At 36.0% G+C, this 13,467-nt stretch overlaps 1 protein-coding gene across 7 annotated transcripts in view; it reads left to right on the top strand.

Annotated features, from left to right (window-relative positions):
* KDM4C (lysine demethylase 4C) overlaps positions 1-13,467 on the top strand; it is a 383,617-nt gene that overhangs the window by 216,710 nt on the left and 153,440 nt on the right. For all 7 annotated transcript variants that reach the window (XR_004902186.1, XM_036021651.1, XM_028507295.2 and 4 more), the window contains one exon: positions 620-728. Coding sequence is in view for 6 of the 7 variants with exons in the window: in XM_036021651.1 (XP_035877544.1) it covers positions 620-728 (109 nt within the window). In the remaining variant the exon portion in view is untranslated. The remainder of the gene's footprint in view (positions 1-619; positions 729-13,467) is intronic.

The following is a 13,467-nucleotide window of genomic DNA, read 5'->3' as shown; positions in this document are numbered from 1 at the left end:
AGTCCTATATTTTTATGAATATATAATCCTAAATTTAGATTAGTGTTAAAAAACTTATGAAAACTTGCCAACTGCTGAGTTTATTGCAGGCTTGATAAGCCTAGCCTCCACAATATACAGATAGCATTTTAATATGAAGCAGAAACATAGTTAATTGACCTCTTTGTAGAATAACTCATAGGATAGATTTCTATTTCTTTTGATGTAAACTTTTAAATTTCTTTTAAAAAGGGCTAATTCTGCCCTGGCCAGGTGGCTCAGTTGATTGGATTGTGGTCCCATATACCAAAAGGTTGTGGGTTTGATTCCCAGTCAGGGCACATGCCTACATTGGCAGGTTCAGTCCCAGTCTGGGCATGTATGGGAGATAAGTGGTCAATGTTTCTCTCTCACATCAATGTCTCTCTCTCCCTCTTCCCCCTTCCCCTCTCTCTAAGATAAATAAAAACATATCTTTAGGTGAGGATTAAAAAAAGGAAGAGGGTTAATTCCCTAAGATTTAAAAAAGTACATGAGTTTTTCATAATTAATTTGTCATAAATCATTGTGAACCATAGTGTTTTGTTTAAAACAAATTTTTAACTGAAGGTGTTTGTCTCCATTTTTGTTCTGTAATCAGAGAATAGATGGAGAAACCAAAACAGCTAAAAGTTGGCGCCATCCACTTAGCAAGCCTCCAGCAAGATCCCCAATGACTCTGGTGAAACAACAGGCAACAAGTGATGAAGGTGGGCTTGTGACGGTGTTCTGTATTTTTTCTGTATATGTGTACAGTATTCAGTGTTTATTCTGTCTGTTGTAACAAACTTTTCTTTAAAAAAAATTGCTTGGCAGAGAGGTCATTTCACCATACTGTAAGTATATACCATAAGGGGATCAGAGGTGTTAAAGAATTTTCAGGGAAAAGAAATTAGGGCCCTGACTGGTGCAGCTCAGTGGAGTGAGTATGGGCCTGTGAACCAAAGGGTTGCAGTCTTGATTCCCAGTCAGGGCACATGCCTGAGTTGTGGGCCAGGTCCCCTGTAGGGGGCATACAAGAGGCACACACACATTGATGTTTCTCTCCCTCTCTTTCTCCTTCCCTTCCCTCCTCTCTAAAAATAAATAAATACAATTTAAAACAAAAGAAATTTGGATTTTAGGGATAAATGCCTGCTTCACATAATTTAGCCACATTCCTAGCAAAAGTTTTCCCTTTTTATATAATGGGATACAATTGGTCATTTCTGATATACTTCTTAAGATACTGCAAAAGAAGTTGAGAATCATTTCTTTTCAGGTGTCAAATCATAGAATTAACATGCTGTTAAGTTTCTTTGCATTATCTTTATTTTTAACTTGAAACCTTTAAATTTATTATGTTATCTTGAGTAAGAAACTATGTGTAATAGGCACACCAGGTTCTACTCTTATAAACCTATGTGCTTGGTTAAGGATGTACTAGGGAAAAACAGAAAACCACAACTGATCATAGGCACAGGACGAGAACAAGAGGACTTGACGCTTGGGTTTGGGCTTGTGTGAGTAAAGGTGATAGGATAAGAAGAGAAAATCACCCTAACATTTCTTACTTTAGGACTACTGACAAATTTACTCTTTTATTCCGAGTCAGAAATTTAGAGTGAAAGTAGGTACATGTTGTTAAAGCCTCTAGGGCATCTAGCAGACACAATTACAAAATCTTCTGAACCTACTTTAAAGAGGAATCTGGTTGATTGATGTTGGACAGTGGACTCTGACTGGAGTCCTGGCGCTGTCCCTTGTAAGTTTCTTGACATCATACAGATCTTTGCTCTGGCTTCAATTTTGTCTTATGTAGAATATGAAAACCAGTCATGAATGATCAGGTGTCCTAACCTACAGGTTCATGAGTGGATTTTTGGCATTTCAAATATCCGGAAATAACATGTGGTGATATGTTGAGCTCATCGCCATTGGACTAAATTTTTCTTTGTTACTCCTCAACTATGATTTTACGATTTCTAGAATAATTATACAGAAAGATTGAAGGATGCAGATACCCATTCACATTGTGTTCACGCAAGTGCAGAGATGATCTCACCTGCAAGTGTGAAAATTGACAAGATCAGATTAAAACTCTGGTTATGGTACTAATCTGAACCATCTGGATAACTTTTTTATAACTCAACAAGTCAGCAAGTGCAATGCTGTAATGAGCTGTTAAGCATCTCTTTGAAATTAAAGACATCTTAGACCCTGATCCCTATCTCTATAATCTGCATGCTTTGAGGGTTTGATTAAGAGTACATTTCAGGCAGTGTAACAGTAATTTATTTTTTGGACAGCCTGTCTATATTAATATTATAATTCATTTAATAATGAAATAAATATTTAAATACAGAGATGGAAGAGATGGAATTTACTGCTTTAATTAGAGATTATTCTTGGTGTTTGATCATTATTTAACCCATTTAACTTAGGTTTTCAGTTATTTGAAAGAATAAAATATCTATTTAAACATAATTACATAAAGAAAATCTCAGGAACTCAAGTTTGACACAAATTGATTACTTTCCCAAATGTTTTTCTCTCTTTCACACTGCTTTTTTTTTTTAAACACTCATGTTTATGGTGCAGTTGAATACTAACCCAGTCCTGAGCATATTTTCCCAAGACTGGAACTACCCACTGATTTCACTTTGTTGGAGATTTTTTTTTTTCCTGGGATTGCCTGATATTTCCTGTGGTATTTTCTGAAATTTACCCTGTGTCTTTAGTCACTGTAAGTGCTACTTCTGGTGCACAAGCTGACCCTTGGGCACTTGGCAGTAATCCCTCAAACAAGAGGACATTATTTAGAATTGGCTGTTTCACCTTTTGGAGATAGATATTTTGGAGAGAATTATGCCCTTTTGTCCCTGGTGTTCTATAATTCTTTCCTTTTTAAGATTATGGTATAGGTTTGTCAGTCTTTATTTTGTGTCTTATTTCAAGGATTTATTAAGTGGATATATTGACTAAATGTAATCATGTTTCTTTCATTGATTCAAACTTTACAAATGTTATTTTAAGTATTAAGTTAAATAAAAATTTTATTTTAAATATTAAAAGCATTCATTTATTTGTTTTGCCAGATGATAATGGGCATATGACTCTGTTTTTGGCAGGGAACCTGAGGCCTGCCTTTAGTCTCTCCTTGGCTGTTCATGGCTACATGGCCTTGGAGAACTAAGTCATGGAATTTCTCAGGCTCATCATGTGTTTACTCATGTGTATGGTGAAATGGTTGGATTATTATTGATCCTAAAATTTCTTTCAAACTGTAAATATCTTTGATTCTATGAAAATATAATAGGAGAGGACACTCTGTAGCCCCCATCGCCTTGCCCCATGCTAGCCTTTCATTGAAAAGCAAAATAGTGAAGCATAGGAACATCCCTCATCAACAGTGTTTTCCTTCCATAAAAGTTTTCTTCACCAGTTTTGAAAAACAAATGCTGTTTTATGACTGTTGCTTGTCATGCTCCAAATGTTATTAATTTTTATATAATGATATCTTTGTTCTGTCAATTCCTATTAGCTTGAGGTAATGTTATACTTTTAGAATAAGCACAGTTATATTTTCTGTTTGTTTAAGCAATAAAACAGCAACTTCAGCAGATTATTAAATAGATTGACTTGGAATGTTTGTTGATAAGTCACAGCCAGTGTTTTCCTGCATTATACAGACATAAAACATTATATGTTGTTGGCACTCAGATTTAATGAATATTTTATCTAGCACTCAGATGTGTTATAATAGTCATGCATTCTCAGTTTAACTTGGTTTCTCTGTCCATATATGCCACTGGGAACTCCGGTGGCATTGAGTTTAACTGTAATGTGGGGAATAAAAATAAAAAACACATTTTTCTTATTATGCTAGTGGAATCGTTGGGCTTGATTGAATTAGGGAGAAGCGTTTGCTTTTTAACTTAGGTTATATGGTTGCTTTCTTTATAAGTATTGGGCATTAACAGATTGTGCCACTGGAGCTCCTGTATGGTTGCTTTCCTTACTTTTCAGAATCAATCTTGAAATTTTTCTAAATGTGATTGGCATAAAGTCTTAGGTATCTGAATGTGCTGAAAGCATTGGGATTTTAAAATGATAGTTAAGACTTTGGTTGTTTTGAATTCATGTGTGCATTGTTCCTCTTAAAGTCTTGAAGGAGGCAATTGAGGAACAGTTTTTGATACTGCAGTCATATAGTTCATTCTGTTCTTGAGAAAAATAAATACTGTATTAGGTTGAGATGTATGAAATTGGTAATGTTTGATTTTTTTATCTACAAAAGCTGTAATTTCATACAAGTTAACTTAAATGTATTACATTTCCTCAAATTTGTGCACTACTCCCTTTCCGTGTAGATAAAGCTGTCTTAACCCTATCAGCCATTTAGTTATCTCTTATTTGGTTCCACATTTTCTCCATTTCTACTCCCACCTTTTGTTTGTGAAACTATGCAGATCAAGAATAAGTGTGCAAAGTTTGCAAAATTTATGCAGATTTTAAAATTTATTTTTATGATTTCTTTTGGTTTTCATTTTCTATGTTTTGCTGCTGACTAGTGAAAACTTCGTCCTGGGCTGGCAATGTGCTGCAGGCTGTCACTTGGGGATCGTTGTCATGGATTTTAGGAAGGGGCTTTTCACTGCTTGGGGGGTGAGTGTGGGGTTAAGTGCCATTTGTAGGCTCCCAGATAATGAGTAGTTAGGAAGTGGCTCATTTTATCATCATTTTAATTGTATAAAGTGTTGTTTTATTCCTTTTCTGTTGTTTGGGTCCTAGGTTCCCAGTTTTAGGGAAATGATGACATGACTTTTTTTTTTTTTTATGTATGTCAAACGGACTTCTGATTTCTACACTGATGTTCTGTTATTTTACTGTTCATGTTTTGTTTTGTTTTGTTTTAGGGAAACATTTTCAAGATTGGAAAGTGTAGGAATTTTTGTTGTGCTAATAAAAGAGAGTTTATTTTAGGATCTTGAAAAGGTTTGCTATACTATGTAAATATTTGAATATTACTCAAAATTTTTCATAGTTGTGAAGGCCTCTACTTCAGCAAATGTACTTTTTAATGCCTTTAGGTGAGTTAGCCAAGGATCTGGGGGTGAGACTCTTAATCAGAGAGAACAGTGAGTAAAAAAGCCCCAAGGAAGGAGTGAGCGTGGCATATGTGAAAAACAGATAGCAAGAGGTATGTATAGCTGATAGGACCACAGTATGGCTTTGGATGTAGAATGACAGAATGGACATATGCCACCTGTCCTCTTTTTTCTGTACATTCTCTGTATAGACTAGTCCATACCCTTGTTTTTCTAGTAGTTGGTGTCATGACCACCCTGCGTGAAGTTTTTTGTTCTTCTTAGCAGCTATTTTGTGTGATCTGTGAGATGTTACCCCTTTTAGTTCTTGGGCCAGTATGTCTAAGGGTCCCACTGTCCTTTCTATAGGTGACCACGCTTGACATTTAGCTAAGGGGAGCTTTTTTTTTTTTTTCTGGTAAATTGCAACATGCTTATGGTTCTTTGTTTATAGATCCTGTTTGACCATTTTTTGACTTTGTATCATAGATGCTATTAATGAAATGGTATAAGAAACTGTGGGTTTCTCCCATGGGAAATTTTGAACTTCTTGAAGGCAAGAGACTATTTAATTTAATTATAATTTCCAGAATCTGTTGTATTACCTAATACACAGTGAATTGCATACAAGGTCTGTCCAGAAGGTATCCAGCTAGGTAATATGAAAAACAGAGGCATTTCTTGAAGAAGATACAAGATACAAGAAACACTGTACATAGGACAGTGACGCCTCCGTCGTCTTCAAAGTAGGCACCTTGGGACCTCACACAGTTCTACTAATCGCCATTAGCTGCCCCATCGTATTTTCCTGAATCTCATTGATGGTTTGAAATTTCTTCCCTTTCAAAGATGATTTTAGTTTTGGGGAAAAGCCAGAAGCTGCAGGGCACTAAATCTGAGCTGTAGGGATCTGAATCACGTGGGTAATTTGATGTTTGACCAAAAACCTGTGCATGAGATGTGATCCATGATCTGGCCCATTGTCATGATGAAGCTGCCAATCACCATGGCTTTCTGTACCATCCAGATAGTTTCCACAGAAGAATGTTTAGGGTTAACGCTAAATTAGATGCAGATTTGTTGCTCTACTGACTCAGTCATTTTGAATGTGCTAGCCACACAGTACACATGCTCACTCAGTGGTATCTACCACTCCCTCTGACTTACAGTACAGTGAAATCATTGTTATTCATGCATGCATATTCCAGTCCACTCTTCTTGGCTCCCAAGTTACATTGATGTTGCGTAAACCATTCTAGTTATATTTCCAGTGGCTGGATTTTTTCTGGACACACCTCACATGCTCATTCTATCTTCACCTATCTTTGATTTGACGATTAGAATGAGTTCCTTTTGGTACTATGTTGTCATCAAGTTTTCCAAAGATGTGCCAGCTTTCTTTCAGAAGTTTTTTCCCATCCCCAAGATATGAAAATCCTCTGTGCTGCTTTTTGTCTATTGTATATATTATTAACAGTTGTTACAGTTTTTTAAAGAGAGATGGTGTTACCATTTTTACTGTTGAGGAAACTAAAGCCCAGAAACAGTAATTCACTTGCTCAAGGTCACAAGTCTGGCATTTGGTAGATAACAGGCTTTAAATTCTGTCTGATTTTCAGGTTTGTACTCTTTCTACTTTATCACACAACCCTCAGAAGTAGCCCTAGTACTGGTAAAAGAAGCTGAAGTGAGCATATACAAACATCTGATAAGAACCAGCCATCTCTATTGATAGAGTAAATCATTTGCAGTATTCCTTGTTGTTGTCCATGTGTATTGCAAGAATATATATGTATATGAAATGAGTTAACATTTCTTCAAAAATTTAAGCAACATTAGTGATGCCCAAGTTCTCAGTGAAATCCACCCCCGCAAAGGTACCCTAAGTATCAGGGTACTTTGGTGTAATAGGAAATTTGAAGGAGTGTGCTTTGGAATGTTTGTTGTGTAAAGCAGTATATTGAATGATTTGGAAAGTATCCTTTTGAAATGTTTTCAACTTCAGTTATTGGGAGGTTGTGCATAGCAAAGAATAAAACTATCCATTTAATTTCTTAAACCTAACACAGTGGAATTCTCTGTTATTCATTAATACATTAGTTTTCTAGGGTACTGTAATGCAGATTTAAATTTTTCCTTAATGTTACCTCTTTCCAGTAAAGTCATACCTAAAAAGACCTATATTTTTTCTTTTGCACTTAATATTTTTTCTTTTGTTCTTTTGAACACATCTTTACAAACCTTTGAAATTCAAGGTTTTATAAAATCTTTGAAATACAGTTTGCATACAGATTATGCAGTAGCTTGTATGGGAAGAATAAAGTTCCCAAATTTGAATTTCTTTCTTTCTTTCTTCTTCTTCTTCTTCTTCTTCTTCTTCTTCTTCTTCCTGTTGTTGTTGTTGTTGTTGTTCTTCTTCTTCTTCTTCTTCCTCTTCTTCCTCTTCTTCCTCTTCCTCTTCTTCTGAGTAACCCATTCTTGCCCTCTTCCTCTCCTGACCCCACCCCCATTTTCCTTCAGGACATTTGAAAGCATATATGTAATGCCTCCCAAGGTTGAGATTTTGCTCAAGTACTTGAAAGATAACAGATGCTGCTGTGCTCTTCATAGCAGAGAATAGTGCTATACCAGCCAAAACACATTACTGGAACTTAACCTCAGCAGCAAAATCATTGTGGTGATTGGTAAAGGGAAATTGTACTGTAGTAGAGTTGATGACTTTCTTCATCTGCCAGGTTCCATCAGCAAGCCCTGGCAGCAGCCCTTCCACAGTGGCCCAAATGTTTTTCTATTGAGAAATCCACTTACACTGAGTAAGTAAAATTTGTTCAAAAAGACTGTACTGATGAGTGGGTAAATCTGACATATGTCTGTTTTTAAATTAAGGTTTTCCCCAATTCATAGGACCCATTTAATATTATGACCACATTTTAACTTTAAAGATTATATATTTTTATAATAATAACAACTTATAATGCTCCTCTCCTTTATGTCAGACTTTTAAATATATTTTTTATATTATTGACATATTTCTCTTTATACAGTTTTGTGTCCTGATTTTTCCTCTAAGGTAATTCATTTTCACTTAATATTATATGTTATACAATGTATTTGTGGTATATTTCATTAATATTCTTCATAAGCACCTTTTCTAATCTATGGACATTCCATAATTTATATATTTTTAAATGGGCACTTCTGGGGGAATACTTTGTAGAGCACATTGATTTTTTTTTTAATTTTTTAATTTTATTTTAATCATTGTTCAAGTACAGTTTTCTCCCTTTTACTCCCAAGGACATGGATTTTTTTATTATCGTAAATATTCAGTGTTAATATTTTTTAAAAACAGAACATGATTATATTTCAATATACAACTTCTTTACAGCCATAAAATAAAACAGCACAGTAAAATAACAAAAACACAGTATTTCATTTGCAATGCATGAGAAATGGTTAACATTTTAGTTATAAATGAGCTCTTAAGAAACCAGTTACAAAGACACTAATAATCCAAGGGAACTAGGAAAAAAAAAGAAAATGAAATAATATAATGCCAATAGAGAATAAAGACTTTTTTTTTTCCTCTGAAAGAATAAATGTTGTCATGTTTATATGCAGGAGCTAACTGGATTTCTATATAGATTGGTTCTTCCTGTTCTGATTTGTCTTGTCATGTTAAGAGTTTAGAATTAAGCCTATATATTTTCAGTAATTTTTCTGGATGATATTTACAAAGATTATGCTGGAGACTCAGAAGGAAGTATGGTGGGGTGCAAAAAATAAATTTCCTCCCACCTAAGTTCTGGCTGGGCTAATAAATTAACATGAGACAGATTAATAGAGAAAAAAGCAAATTTGATATGTTTGTACACATAGGGGTTCCAAGAATATGAGGTTCAGCAACAAATCAGCAGTTGAGGGATTTTTATGCTATTTTGAGCTAAGGAGAAAAGACTGTGGTATGGAACCTCAAAGGGCCGGAAGGCAATTCACATGGAGATGGAAAGGCAAACATTTGGTAAATAATTGTTTGCTGGACTATCTTTAACAATGGAGCTTTGATTAAAGGGGCCTTGCTGTGTTCCTCCCTGTCACATAGTAGTTCATATTAAACTACAGTTATCTTTGATGATAGCTTCTTTTCTGGAGCAGGTCCTCTAAATTTCTTTTATGCAGTTAGAGGGGAGGTTAAAGATTTTTCCTGAGTCTTTTGTTTCTTCAAAATAACTAGCTTAGCCCTGGCTGGGTGCTCATTTGGTTGGATTTTGGTTGGAGTGTCATCTGGTACACCAGAAAGTTGTGGGTGTGATCTGGGTCAGGGCATATGCCTTGGTTGTGCTTCGGTTCCTTGGTCAGGGCATATGTGGGAGGAAACTGATCAGTGTTTCTGTCTCAAATTGATGTTTCTCTCTCTCTCCCACTTTCTCTCTCTCTCCCACCTCCTCTCCTGTCCTCTCTGTCTATAATTAATAAAAACATCCTTAGGTGAGGATTTTTTTTTTAAAAGTTTAAAATAATGCATATTCTGAAAGGCATATTTTGAGGTGGCAAACTGCTTCCATCATCTACTGAAGCACTAGGTCTTGCATACTAATAAGTAGTACCTTTATGGGTGGTTTCACATAGAACCTGTTGGAAAACTCTGTAATTTAGGCAATCTTATACTCATTTTTCAGATGAAGAAACTAAAGTTTAGAATTATAAGCAAACTTTAAAACAGATTACATAAATAAAATATGATTTTAATTTATTCTAATAGAGTTGTGTCAGAGCTCTACTTCTATAGCAATGCTTACTTCAGAATAGTTACATAATCATTGGTCTAGCACACAAGTCAGGGCTTCTGTTACATTTCTTACCTACTTTATTACGTTAACAGTACAATGTTTGCCACAGATTTAATCTTATGATCACTGGAAGTAATATTTTAGTTTTACTCTTATATAAGCTTTTTAAACCTATATACATTTATATGAAAAGCCTCATAAATTGCTTCATATAGAAAATAATCAAAATAAGTACTTAATCATTAAAATTAAAAGTATATATCTATAATAATCCCTAAGATCACTTCTCTCTGGAGCCCCCGCTATACATTGCAGATTTTTATTAATCTGAGGGGAAAAGTTGTCCTTTTTTTAATGGGGTATACCTCAAACTAGTCTAAGTAGAAATCTTAAGAAGATTCTGGAGTGTATTATAGCAAGCCTGACTTTCTTTTTAGAATCAGAAAGTTTTTAGGATTTCTTGAGCTCCGAATTTTCTATACTCTTTTTCCTTCCTCCTCAAATACTGTGTAGGATTAAGTCTCACTTGCAACCCTTCTGACTGCTGTAGATCATTGGGTTACCATCAAATGTGCTTCTGACTCTCAGATTGTATAGTTACATATCAACAAGACATTTCTAGTTATCCCTTTGGGTACTGTAAGTGAGAATACTTCTGATGACAAACATGTGGGTTATTTTTCCTGAATCAACCAATTCTCCAACTTTCCAGACACCAGTTGGGTACCCTGCATTTTAATTCATTTCAGGCTCTAACAACTTGGCTATTAGCTCAAATCCCAGAGGTTAAGGGCTCAGTCTCACAACTGCAAGTCCTTACTACTGACCAGTGGGCTATAAAGTCTTGGGGTAAGGGGATTCCTACAACTCCTTTCTCAGGTTTGATAATTTGCTAGAATGGCTCACAGAACTCAGGAAAACACTTTCCTAGGTGGTGCAGGCCAAGGTCAGCCCCCACCTGTGTTTTGCCCAGGGCGCCCTGCCTGAGCTGTAAAGCAATGTGAGATGGTCGCTACTTGTGCTGGGCTTGGAGACTCCCAGGCAAAGCCAAGCTGTGAATCTAATCTGGCTGCCAGTAGGGCCCACTGAAGCCAGCTGTTGCTTGTTTGATAGGATTTAGGAGCCAAGAGCAGCCATTCTTATGGAAAAGCAGCATGGGTGTGCCAGTCAGTTGAGTGGGGCAGAGCTTCTGGGTATCTCCAAGGCATCACTTAGCTATAGCACCAGCCTACTGGTTTTTTATAGGGGAGGATTTATCAAAGGGATAATGGCTTCTGCTTGCCTATATGCCAGACACTTCAGTTTCTCCCTGTATACCATTGGTTCTTTTCAACCTCTTACTCCGGTGCTGGAGCTCAGAGGGAGTGAGTCTGATTAAGTCCATATGTGGGTTCTATGAGAGGAACTGTTTGGGGCGCCAGTTGTTTCTTCCACTGACTCAATCCCCGCTGGTTTTTGCAGCTGGGAATTGTAGGGACTTATTTTCCTGGCATTGGAATCCTGGTTTGGGGGGCCTGGTATGAGCCTGGGACTCCTTGCACCTGAGATATCCGTCCAAAATTTTTATCCACATGGGCATTGGATCAGCCTATTCTGCATCTGCAGTCCTCCTACCAGTCTGACAACTCTGTAGTTGTCAGAGTTCCATTCAACTTGCTTTTGTAGTTGTCAGATTTGCACTCAGCTAGATTTCTGACATTCCCAAGTGATGGCTGTTGTATATCTTGACCAGAAGTATCTGTTCACATTCATGAAAACTCCTGCCAGTCGCCCAAGTCTGAATGACTGTAGTTTGTTAATTATTCTTTCAAGTAAAAATGGTGTACCTAAAAAAAGGAGCTCAATCAACTTGTGATTCAACTAATTGCACTTGTGCTTTCCCCAATCATTGAGCTTTAGTGTGTAGCAGAAGTACTTGCCCAATACATCTCATTTTATTGCAAATTTAAGAAAATTAATACTTATTTTTCCTTTGGCTTCATCAAGGCATTGTTAAGCGAAACTGCCTGCCCCCTCCCCCCCCCCCCCCACACACACACTAGGAGGTAATGAAGAATATAATGACTAGGTTGATGCCACTGTCTTGATTCTCAAGTTAAGGCATAGTTTTACCCTCTTGCTTTTACATCACCATTTCAAATGTCGACAGGGTGACATAGGCAAATAACATCTTCATGTTGTTATGAAAACATTTTTGACCATACAGATGTTGTGAAATTATGTTTGTGTGTTTCCTGGAGTCCACAGACCTTACTTTGAGCACCGCCATTAATACTATTAGCTCTTCTTTGTTCTTGTGAAGACTACAGTTGGGAGATAAGGGAATTCTGTGCTGCTAATCTTTTCACAGGTTTCCCAGACTTTCATACCATAAACCAAGGGATCTCTCCTTTGTCTTACTCTCTCCATTTTACAGCACACTATGGCATCCAGGATGAGGCTCATAGCTGTGTACAATCTTCTGATTGTTGGTATGAAAAATGATATAATTATCGTAATAAAGACATCGCTATTCATTGAAAGCCTACAGTGTCTATGTGTCTGTTTAATAATATCTGGCCCTGCCATCCTTTTTTTTTTTTAATGAAGATGTTGTGAGAACTAATCTGATATTTTTTAAAAATCTACAAGTCTGTGACATAGTATGGTCTACTTTCATTGCACAACATATTACAAAGTACATCATGTTGTGAGGTAATTATATACCAATGAGATTACAGTGAAAGTTTTAGGGATTCATCAGTCAACTGTAGATGAAAAAAAGGGACAAAGAGAGGAAATTTCTAGGCATAGTGATGCTAAATGATCAATACACTTAAAAGCTAAAATGGAAAAAAGATTTTTCTCATCTGTATATTAGAATATAGAAAGTGTTTTTTTTTTAAGTAAATTGATGAAGGTGCACTACAAAAGAAAATATCAATGAGGGTAGAGGAAGGTATTCAGAGACTGAAAGGGAGAATTTTCACTTAGAATAATATGATGGAGAGAGTGTTTTGATATCCTGAAGAGACTTTCTCCCCCAGAACTTTCTTAATTCCCTAAGGGATTGAGACTTGTAGTTATATGAATGTCATAAATTTTGGAAAGGCAATAGCCATGATTAGTCTGTGCTTGAGCAAAGCCATGGTTCAAGGACAGGGAAGAGTTCTCTGAGATATAGGAGGGATATATAATTTGATGAGGAGATTTCAGGAAATGGCAGTATTTTTGACTTTTAAAGCTAAATTAAAATGTGAATAGTCATCATCATAAACTTATGATTAAATGCAGTCTATCTTTTTCCCCTGATAAATATTGGAGCATTGCTACTTATTGGCATACAATAAATTTATATCACTGCTTTATTATAAAAGATTAAAACATACAAATAGATGATGCCTTTATCCCTTTACTTGGTCATAAGTTAATGTAAGGAGTTGTCAAAATATTTTTAGGAATGAAGGAAATATTATTTAATTCCAAAAAGCCTAGAATAAAGAAAAAGAAGTAGTAGAAAAGGGTAATTCCTAAGGATGGACAGATCCTAAGGACAAACACTTAGAATAATATGATGGTGAGAGTGTTTCGATATCCTGAAGATGGATAAT

The sequence above is a fragment of the Phyllostomus discolor genome, chromosome 3 (genome assembly GCF_004126475.2).
Source record: "Phyllostomus discolor isolate MPI-MPIP mPhyDis1 chromosome 3, mPhyDis1.pri.v3, whole genome shotgun sequence".
Taxonomy (NCBI): domain Eukaryota; kingdom Metazoa; phylum Chordata; class Mammalia; order Chiroptera; family Phyllostomidae; genus Phyllostomus; species Phyllostomus discolor.
Note: the sequence above shows the minus strand (reverse complement) of the source record. Positions and strands in the feature narration are given on the sequence as shown.